Here is an 11765-nt window from a genome sequence, read left to right on the forward strand (position 1 = left end):
TGTTTGTAGTATCCATGTAATTATCTTTTTTTTTTTTAATTTTTCTTTCTGTGCTTGATTTCTAGTTACATACAGTTGTGGTCAGAAAAGATGTTTGAAATAATTTCTATCTATTACATTTCTTGAGCCTGGTTGTGTGTCCTGGAATGTGATCTATCCTTGAGAATGTTTCACGTGCACTTAAAAAGAATGTGTGTTCTGGGGGTTTTGTATGCAAAAAGTCCTGCAGACATCAATTAAGTTCAACTGTTCTATTGTGTCATTAAGAATCTTGGTTACCTTATTGATTTTATATCTGGGCGATCTGTCCAGTGATATCAGTGGGGTGTTAAGATTTCCTACTATTATTGTATTCCCTTTAATTTCTCTTTTTATATCGTTAGTGTTTGTTCTATGTATTTAGGTGTTGTCATTTCCTATACCAGGGGAACTTCCAGACCCAGGGATTGAATTCATGTCTCTTGTGTCTCTTGCATTGATAGGCAGATTCTTTAGACCAGTATTACCTAGGAAGCCATTAATATATTTGGGTCATATATTAGCAAGTGTAATATCTTCTTCGTGTATTGATCCCTTTATCATTATACAATGTTCTTCTTTATGTTTCCTTATGAACTTTCCTTTAAAGACTATTTTGCCTTATATAAGCATTGTTACATGTCCTTTCTTGTCATTTTCATTTGAATTTTCTATTTATCTTGTGGTTTAAGTCTTCTCTTCATCTCCTTGCCATTGTTTGATTAGGTGATATTTTAAAAATTATCTTTTCTTGAACTGTATAGTAGTGCTTGAATCTATGTTGTTACATCAAATATTCCTAGTAAAATCCAACTAGTCATGATTGGAGGATGAATTCATGAATGACATAATGACTATTTAATAATTCAACCTTTGCCATGGAGATATATTTTATTAATATAATGTTCTGATTTTGTTCTTTCAAGGGCATGTATTTTTGTCAGACAAAGTCCAGAGATTAAATTTTTTATTTAATAAGAATAAAACTGAATATAAAAACTAGGGCAGAGGAAAGAAATGGTATTTTGAAAATGATGGTCTTTGTTCTACATACAGTATTGTTGGAAATGTAGCAATTCTGCAGAATAATAAGTGACAAATATCCTTAAATACCTGTTGAAAATTGGATTATGATTTTTAGGACTTTTTCTATGACAATAGAAATGAAATAACAATGGATGTGAAGGAAAGGTGTGTTCACTGCCAAGATGTAGCAATCTAGTTTTAAAAGTAAAACTTGAGGTATTCTAAGTTTGTGGTGTATGTGACTAAAATGGAAACAAGATACCTGCATAGGTGATTAAACCTCCACTTCCTCAGATCTTATAGATCTTATTGAATATGATAACAATTTTCAGAGGCATTTATAAATTCAAAATATAAATAACCCACTTAGAGATCCATTTGTGCTTTTAAATGCAACCCAAAGTTTCCTATTTTCTGGAGGTGTATGATGAGCTAAACTCTCCTCAAATAACCTAACTGTGAGAATTTCCTGTTCAAACTTGAAGTGACACATTGATGTCAAATCAACTTTTTCCATTCTTGCTTCACTCTGAGCCTTCACAGGGCACTCTGTGAAAGTCACAGACATTGCTTATTCTTGTCCTGGATTTATGTTTTTAAATTTCTCCTTTTATTACCCAGCTATAGCAGGCCTCTTTTATGAGAGTATCCTGACCTCCCTACTAAAGGATGCACGACTTTCTGGCCAACAGAAGGTATGTGTCTCTCCTCTCCTGTCTCTCTATTAGACCATCTCACTTAGTGGGAACTAATGAATATTAAATGTGATACAACTGAAATACAGTTTATATATGGCAAAATCAAATTAGAACATTGTTTTTTTAAAAAATAATTTGAACTAAAAAGCAATCATAAAATATCAAATATGATGGAGCATTTCTCCAAATATTTAAATTATTTTCTGTAGAATGTTAATCAAGTGCATACACACAGGCATGAATGGGTTTGCATATAATATTAAGTGAAACCCCAAGACCTCATGACAGGGAACAATTAGTTTGAGATTTTATGATCAGTAGAAGGTAAGTTTTTTGTATAATAATATGTTAATATATTTTTGCTCAAATTTTTTAAATATGTTCTTGGAAAGGAATTCATTGTATAGCAAAGGCCAAACATAATTCCTCATACATGTATTAGATTGAATGCAACAATCCAAATTTTTAATAAAAATCAGGTTGAGGTAACTTCCTAAAGGCTAATTTAAACTTAATTGTAAGCAATGGAAGTATTTTTTAAAAAATCAAACATAGCATAAACTAATTGAAGACACTAACTGATATAAATCAGAAATAGTACCATAGAAATGATGACTAAAATAATAATTAAAACTGATAATTATTGAGAACTTGTAAGTGTCAGGTTGAGTGCTCAGTGTTACATGCATTATATATTACATAACCTTATTTCCATTTTAGATTATAATTTGATACTAGATGCTAAATAACTTTTTGAAGATCACATTTTGTAAATTTAAAAGCTGTAATTCATTTCCAGATATTTCTGAGTACTGCATCAACTGTCTGAATTATTATGTTATCTGGATATTATTATGAATTATTATTATGTTATCTGTTATTATGTTATTTTTCATAAGTAATCACCATCACTTATACAACTAAAATGAACTTTACTAACTTTAACATCTATAGGATCTTTCTGGAAGTTTGAACCAACGGTGTCTTCCATAAATGACCTATACCTGTTTTTCATTTTGTGGGTTCAAATAATAGCCATTAAATCACTTATCAACAACTTTCGTAAAATAAGTACATTTTAGTCTTTTTCTGTTGTTTTATTTTTCATATTGTTTGGTTTATATATGATTAGTGTGTCATGTGACATTTTACAATATATGAAACGTTTCCTCAGTTTTTAATGATTTCTCAGAACTCCTCAACCATTCAAAATAAAAACCATTTGGTACCCCTTTTCATTGATCAAAGTAAGTCACCAAATAGTGTAATATAGTGCAGGAGATTGTTGTATATGCCAAAATTACTCTCTCCTCATCTTTAAAGAACTTAGTCTTTAAATCATTATTAAATTTCAAAATTATTATAAATATAGGTGAATCTCTCTTGTTAATAGAACATTTTAATTTTAATACAAGCACTACGATGACTTTAAAATATTTCTGTGGAATCTGACTTCAGTGAGGATATTATTAGCCATGAACTTCTTTATTGCTCCCTAATTTATTGCTTTTCATTGTTTCAACCAATAGTATATTTTCAAATACAGAATATCTTTTTTAAAAAAGTATTCTTTCATGAAAGTCTTGTTTAAAGTACTGAGGAATTTAGAAGCAAGCTTTACGTTTGTTCAGCTGCAAAGTGAACACTAAACTCTTTGCCCCACCCATCTTATTATACTAAGGTTCTTATCTCACCCATGCCACTTATTCCTCAGTTCACTTAGAGCATGGTCCTTGACCTCACTCAGCTGCAAAGATGAATAACCAAGGAGTAACCTATGTAGAACACAAGGCAGTCAAGAGCTCGAAGAGACAACAAATGAAACCTAAGATTTCTAAAAATTCCAGTTCAATAACTGAGCAGGAATTAACATATGCAGAACTAAATCTTCAAAATGCTCCTCAGAATCTTCATGAGAATGACAAGAACTACCACTCCAAAGGTGAAACACTAGTCACACAATGAAACTGTTCTAGGATGTGCAGTTGAGGTGCAGAGGTGTGGAGGAAGAGCAGGGGAAAAGCTCGCATATTTTTTATCTTGAGAAAGGGAGTTTAAAGTTGGTTATGGTATTCTAATGTTAAATTGGAAGACTACTTTTATTCTGGCATTGCTACAATTTGAAGTCTTTGATCAACAACTCATTCACCATTATATTCGCTGAAAATGAAACATATATTAGAGAAAGACTACAGTGGTAGAAATGGGAAGGGGTCCAAGTTTATATCGGTTCTCATGTATATACTGTTCATATCGGTTCTCATGTATGTAAAATCTAACCAACTGTCCCCATCACTCTTTCACTCCTTTCTCACTGTTTCCTTTTCTTTCCCTGCAGGTTTACCATCACCTCCAGAGAAGTTCATTGCTGGGATCCTGGGAATCATCTGCCTTGTCTTGATGTCCACTGTGGTGACAATGATCGTTGTTACTCCCTGTAAGTACATTTTTTAAAAACTATAAGGGAACTTTTCACTTTAATGATGGTCAGTCCTTTAAACATTTTCACAGTATTATAGAATGTGCCTATCATTAAAATACATGCAATTAGACTAAATGCAGAATGTTATTTGGAATTTGTGAAATACATACAACACAAGATAATTACAGAGAGTATGTATATGGATATTCTGATTTCATAACTCAAAAGTATGCTTTAGGAGATTGCAAGATCTTATTGAGAAACACAAATGAATTTTTGAGATTGGCAAGAGGTTGTAAAACCTGCTCCTTTAGGTTTCTAAAATATTTTTCCACCAAATCTTCATTACCCAATTAATTTTTCTTGGTAAAATCAGCTTTATTCCAGACTACTCTAATCCTAAACAATTTAGAGCAATGTTAATTTTTATAATGATTAATTTTGTAGCTACTGTAATACGGGAGCAGAATAACTCCTCTCCGATAGCAAGACTCCAGAAAGGTACATAACAATTTTAAAGCTCTGATATAAATACAATTTGTATTTTGTCTCTATCTTAGACTAGTGAAAATAAGAAAAGATTTAGGGGTAGAAGATAAATTACAAAATCAGGCAACAAACATAAATAATGATTATGGGAGAGTGTTTTTCCCTATGCAACAATATGATCACCATATCCATTGTTGGCAATTGACTCCAATTTTTGCCTGCTATAATATGGTAAAAGACAAATACTTTTGCTACTCTAAAATAGAAGTTTCATTTCTTGATTTTTAGTACATGTAAAAAGGAGATATTTTTATATGTTTGCTTTATATAGAGACATAAATTTGGGTATGTGAGACTGACACTGTGAATGTATGAGTGAAATTTGTTTTATATGTACCAGCCTTGAGGGTGCATAGTTATGTTTTATATATATATATATATATATATATATATATATACACACATACATGTTTATATCTATGCATGCATGTAAGTTAATTTTTGTTTTTTAAAATTCAAATTGCCTTTGAATAATATTTCATAATCTTTCTCCAGAATTTCACTGTGGTTGTTATCCAAAAGAGTGGTTTACATATTCCAACAATTGCTATTCTATTAGTCTGGAAAAAGAAACATTGCATGGGAGTTTGAGGTCCTGCACTATTAAGAATTCTACTCTGCTTTACATAGACAATGAAGAGGAAATGGTAAGATATTAAGTGTTTCCAACACTTGATTAAAGGCTTGATTCAGTCAATATTATATTTGTTAGAATTCACTTGTGTTTTTGTACATATTTGTAGTTTGCTTATTTTTAAGATCTGTTAATATTCCATTAAACAATGGAATATGACTTTATGATACTTTATTTTCATTTTAAAACCATTAATGCATGTTTGGTAATTTCCAGTTCTGCTCCTTGTTAGCAGGTGTCCTGATGGATCACCTTGTAAGGCTCACCTGAGTTATCTACAGGATTCTCTCAACACAGGAGGAATGGTTTACCTGTGCCACCTCCAACAGTTAGGTTAGGTATTCGGTGTTGGGAAGCAAGGGGCCTAGGTCACTTTCATCTGATGGTGGGGAGGATACAGTTCAGTTCAGTCGCTCAATCGTGTCTGACTCTTTGCGACCCCATGAACCGCAGCACGCCAAGCCTCCCTATCCATCACCAACTCCCGGAGTCCACCCAAACCCATGGCCATTGTGTCGGTGATGCCATCCAGCCATCTCATCCTCTGTCGTTCCCTATACAAAATGCCATAATTATTGTTCCTGCACCTCCCACCTGTTCTCTCATCATGGAGAAGTGATTAGAGATTACAGAGGATTAGGGTGGCTGGATAGTCTCAAACCTCTTCACTTTTCTCTTCCCACCATGCAGGGTTCTCCTTTCTTGTGTCTTTCATTAGTTCCCGTGTCTACAGTTCAACTGAGCAGGGAGTAACAGAGAGAAATGATTCTCTGACCCGTTGTCTTGTCCACTGGATTCCACAGAAATAGATTGCTTTGGGATTTATCTAGTCAAAGAATGGTGTCAGACTCAGAAAACCAAATCTTTGGCTCTCATGTCACTTATTTTCTCAATTTCATTCCCTTAATTTTCTTCTAAAACTGAAATTCTGAGGAACATATAATAGTAGAGAAATGCAATGATATACTCACAGTATCCAGAAAAAAGAATATCACAGAATCGTAAAACTTATTTAAAGCCTTGCTATGTTAGTTTTGACATGAGTAAAAAATAAATTACATAAATCAGAATTTTCCTTACTGCACGTATTCAATTACTGCACCTTCTTATCCCTAAGGCTTAATGTTAGATACAATTCACAGCTGTAAATATCCCCAAGTTGGTATACTAAGTGTCTTCTTTTGTGGGGTCTGTACAACTAATCCATGTCTTTGTAAATACTCCCTTTATTAAATGGTCCTCAAAAAAAATTTTTTTTTCCTTATTAACATTAGAAAACAGTGAAACTGATAAGTATAAATGTTTGAATTAATTTTGAATCAAAAGTACAGACATGGTTAATATTTATGGCAATATTAAAAATTCTAACTTGCAACTTTTATGATTTTAGTATTACATTTATAATTTAACGTGCTCATTCTATTCAAAGAACTAAGTTCAGTTCAGTTGAGTTGCTCAGTCATGTCCAACTCTGAAACCCCATGGACTGCAGCACGCCAGGCTTCCCTGTCCATCACCAACTCTCAGAGCTTGCTCAAACTCATGTCCATTGAGTTTGTCTTCCAACCATCTCATCCTCTGTCATCCCCTTCTCTTGACTTCAATCTTTCCCAGCATCAGGTCTTTTCCAATGAGTGAGTTCTTCACAACAGGTAACCAAAGTATTGGAATTTCAGCTTCAGCATCAGTACTTCCAGTGAATAGTCAGGACTGATTTCCTTTAGGATTGACTGGTTTGATCTCCTTGCAGTCCAAGGGACTCTCAAGAGTCTTCTCCAACACCACAGATCAAAAGCATCAGTTCTTCAGCACTCAGCTTTCCTTACGGTTCAACTCTCACATCCATACATGACTACTGGAAAAATCATAGCTTTGACTAGATGGACCTTTGTTGGCAATGTCTCTGCTTTTAATATGCTGTCTAGGTTGGTCATAGCTTTCCTTCCAAGGAGCAAGTGTGTTTTTAATTTCAGGGCTGCAGTCACCATCTGCAGTGATTTTGGAGCCCAAGAAAATAAAGTCTATAACTGTTTCCATTGTTTCCCTGTCTATTTACCATGAAGTGATAGGACCAGATGCCATGATCTTAGTTTTTCAAATGTTTAGTTTCAAGACAGCTTTTTCACTCTCCTGTTTCACTTTCATTAAGAGGCGATTCAGTTCCTCTTCGCTTTCTGCCATAAGGGGGGTGTCATCTGTGTATATGAGGTTATTAAGATTTCTCCTGGCAATCTTGATTCCAGCTTGTGCTTCATCCAGCTTGCCATTTCATATGATGTACTCTGCTATAAGTTAAATAAGCAGGGTGACAATATACAGCCTTGATGTACTCCTTTCCCAATTTGGAACCAGTCCATTGTTCCATGTCTGATTCTAACTGTCGCTTCTTGACCTGCATACAGATTTCTCAGGAGGCAGGTAAGGCAGGTAAGAAATACCAATTTCTCTGGTATTCCAATCTCTTTAAGAATTTTCCGGTTGTGATCCACACAGTCCAAAGCTTTGGTGTAGTCAACTTTTATGTATTACAGTGTTAGATGTAAAATCTAACTCATTTTGTTCAAAGAACTAAAGATCTTATGAAAGAATGCATCCTTTGACTTGCATTTTAAAAATTAATAAAAATCTTTCATAATGATATTTAAGTGAAAATTATTTATTTTGGGCTAGAAATTTCTGATGTCCCTGCCAATTATGTCATGGATTCCAGTCTTTCGAAGAGGTCACAATCATCCATGGATGTGGCTAAATGGTTCAATTTGCAAACTAAAGTAAGTTTTTAAAATGAATGCTATATAGAGGAGGAAAAATACAAAAACAAATATTAATAATATGAATATATTTGTTTTCATTGAATTATAGAAAGCTGAAGAAGATGTTGAAAGTTAATAAAATGTTCATATAAATGTTCAAAAATAGGCTACTCTGTAGCCCATTTTCCTAGTAACAAACTCTTACTTAAATTTTATTAAAAACATCATTACCCATTTTCAAAATATCTTTTATTACAGTTACATAAAAATACTATTGTTTCATGAGTTGTCTTCATAGAATATAACAGAATTATGCATTTTTTTTCATGACAGGATAACAGACCATTCACCTGGTGAACATAACTGTGCTGTACTATCCTCAGGGGGCATAAAAGCAGAAGGCTGCCAGATTCCAAATGCATATAATTGCAAGCATAAGCTTAAGAATTAAAAAGTGAGTTTGGATGCTGTTGAGTAATTTTATCTTTTATGAAAAGGAAATAGTTATGATTACATAAATTTTGAAATGAATTATGCTATTTGTTCTAATAAGGTTTCAAAAACCTTTGAAAGAAAACATCAAAATTCTGTAAATTCCTTCAATAAAAATTCAAAGTAAAAATAAAAATTCAAAAAAAATTCCTTCAATAAAAAATAAATTAATTTTAAAAACTGTTTAAATATAATATGCATACTGAAAAGTATAAATATCACTTTTGTGTCTGGCCTTTTTTCTCAACAATATGTTTATGACATTCAAACTTTCTAAAATGTCACCTGTTTTCTGAGTCTGTTTACATGAAATATCAAAAAATTTGATATTTGAAAACAAAGACCAAAAGTAGTTTAGCAATTACCAAGAGCTATGGGGAGATGAGAAAGGAAATGACTGCTACTTGATCAGTGATTAATATTTTCTAGATATTGATAGTGGTGATGGTTTTAAAATGTGAACATATTTAAAATCACTGACTTGTACAGTTTAAATGGATGGATTTTATGGTGTGTAAATTGTACCTCAATAAAGCTGTTTAAAAAAAAAAACTTCTTGGGACTGCATTTAATATTTAAAATAATTTGTAAAGAGTCATCTTTACAGTATTGGCTGTTTCAGTCAATATGCTTTATCCTTCCATGAGTTAGTTTTTCTTTAAATTTTCCCTGTCAGATTTTGTGTTTCTCTATTTTGAGATGTTAAATATACATGGGTGTTTCATAGTCATGATTTTGTAAATGACCTTCTTATTTTTCAAATTTTAGTAATTTTTGGTGCAGTAAAGAGTAGTATATTGAGGTTTACATGTTCGTCTTATAGTCAATAATTTCTCTGACTTTGTATTAATTCCATCATTTCAAATATTTATTCTTATGGATTTTATATGAAGATTTGTATATCTTTATATAACACCTGTTCATATCTTTTTTCCAGGTGCGATTATTTTTTTTCTTGACTTATTTTCATAGGCTACAATTTAATTTCCAAAGTTGAATAGAAGGTACAGTAAAGGTTCTGTATCTATCTCTTCTTAGTCAAGGAAGAGATTTCAATATTTCATCCTTAAATATGAGATTTATCTTAAGGTTTTTTCATCATATATTTCTCATGTGAAACCATAATATTCTCATTTTTCAAACAAATTTTATGATCAGTTGATGTTGATGTTACATTTGCATTATTTTCCATCAGGTGGAATGGTAAATGTTTTCTTTGTATAACGATTATGAAGTAAATTACCTTTATTTCTTCCATTAAACCAATATAAATCAATCTTGCACTTCTGAAATAAAATCACAATGATCATCTGTGTTACCCAATTTCTTAAAAAATCATTGCATATGCTATATGTAGATTAAGCTATTTTTCTTCATTATGTTCACAAAGAGCTTTAACTGAGTTTTCAGTTGTGTTATATATACTTGACAGGTTGTTACGAAAGCTATTATTAGGAAGTATTTCTCTTTTTCTTTTAACTGAAACTTTGTGAAAGAGTACTGCTACATTTTTAAGTGTTATTATTCACTACCAATGCCATCTGAGCATCTAGAACTATTTTGTAGAAAGGTTTATATAATGAACTTAATGTTTTACATATATGTTAGGTTTACTCAGTTTGTTTGTTTGTTTTTGCTGTGCTTTATTTTGGTAATTTGTATTTTAGGATTTTTCTATTTTATATGGACACTAAAATGTATTCATAATATTGCTTTTTATCTGTTTAATATCTGTAAAACTATACATTATCCCTTTATTTATTATCAGTTCAGTTCAGTTAAGTCACTCAGTCATGTCTGATTCTTTGCGACCCCATGAATGGCAGCACGCCAGGCCTCCCTGTCCATCACCTTCTCCTGGAGTTCACTCAGACTCATGTCCATCGAGTCGGTGATCCCATCCAGCCATCTTATCCTCTATCGTCCCCTTTTCCTCCTGCCCCCAATCCCTCCCTAAATCAGGGTCTTTTCCAATGAGTCAAATCTTTGCATGAGGTGGCCAAAGTATTGGAGTTTCAGCTTTAGCATCAGTCCTTCCAAAGAACACCCAGGGCTGATCTCCTTTAGAATGGACTGGTTGGATCTCCTTGAGGTCCAAGGGACTCTCAAGAGTCTTCTCCAACACCACAGTTCAAAAGCATCAATTCTTCCATGCTCAGCTTTCTTCACAGTCCAACTCTCGCATCCATACATGACCACTGGGAAAATCCATAGCCTTGACTAAACGGACCTTTGTTGGCAAAATAATGTCTCTGCTTTTCAATATGCTCTCTAGGTTCGTCATAAATTTTCTTCCAAGGAGTAAGCGTCTTTTAATTTCATGGCTTCAGTCATCATCTGCAGTGATTTTGGAGCCCAAAAGATAAAGTCTGACACTGCTTCCCCATCTATTTCCCATGAAGTGATGGGACCAGATGCCATGATCTTCGTCTTCTGAATGTTGAACTTTAAGCCAACTTTTTCACTCTCCTCTTTCACTTTCATCAAGAGGCTTTTTAGTTCCTCTTCACTTTCTGCCATAAGGGTGGTGTCAGCTGCATATCTGAGGTTATTGATATTTCTCCCAGCAATCTTGATCCCAGCTTGTACTTCTTCCAGTCCAGTGTTTCTCATGATGTACTCTGCATATAAGTTAAATAAGCAGGGTGACAATATACAGCCTTGATGTACTCCTTTTCCTATTTGGAACCAGTCTGTTGTTCCATGTCGAGTTCTAACTGTTGCTTCCTGACCTGCATACAGGTTTCTCAAGAGGAAGGTTAGGTGGTCTGGTATTCCCATGTCTTTCAGAATTTTCCACAGTTTATTGTGATCCACACAGTCAAAGGCTTTGGCATAGTCAATAAAGCAGAAATCGATGTTTTTCTGGAACTCTCTTGCTTTTTTGATGATCCAGCGGATGTTGGCAATTTGATGTCTGGTTCCTCTGCCTTTTCTAAAACCAGCTTGAACATCTGGAAGTTCACAGTTCATGTATTGCTGAAGCCTGGCTTGGAGAATTCTGAGCAGTACTTTACTAGCATGTGAGATGAGTGCAATTGTGCGGTAGTTTGAGCATTCTTTGGCATTGCCTTTCTTTGGGATTGGAATGAAAACTGACTTTTCCAGTCCTGTGGCCACTGCTGAGTTTTCCAAATTTGCTGGCATATTGAGTGAAGCACTTTCACAGCATC

The 11765-nt window shown here is 33.5% G+C and overlaps 1 protein-coding gene across 1 annotated transcript; it reads left to right on the forward strand.

The window, feature by feature from the left end:
- The first annotated feature begins 3497 nt into the window (after positions 1–3497).
- Positions 3498–8551, forward strand: LOC129641398 (NKG2-A/NKG2-B type II integral membrane protein-like). The gene is made up of 6 exons (XM_055566129.1): positions 3498–3684; positions 4081–4179; positions 4612–4665; positions 5209–5360; positions 8018–8118; positions 8434–8551. Exons 1-6 carry the CDS (start codon positions 3498–3500, stop codon positions 8549–8551), a joined length of 711 nt encoding a protein of 236 aa, XP_055422104.1.
- The last annotated feature ends 3214 nt before the right edge of the window (positions 8552–11765 follow it).

Source organism: Bubalus kerabau, chromosome 1 (genome assembly GCF_029407905.1).
Source record: "Bubalus kerabau isolate K-KA32 ecotype Philippines breed swamp buffalo chromosome 1, PCC_UOA_SB_1v2, whole genome shotgun sequence".
Classification (NCBI taxonomy): domain Eukaryota; kingdom Metazoa; phylum Chordata; class Mammalia; order Artiodactyla; family Bovidae; genus Bubalus; species Bubalus kerabau.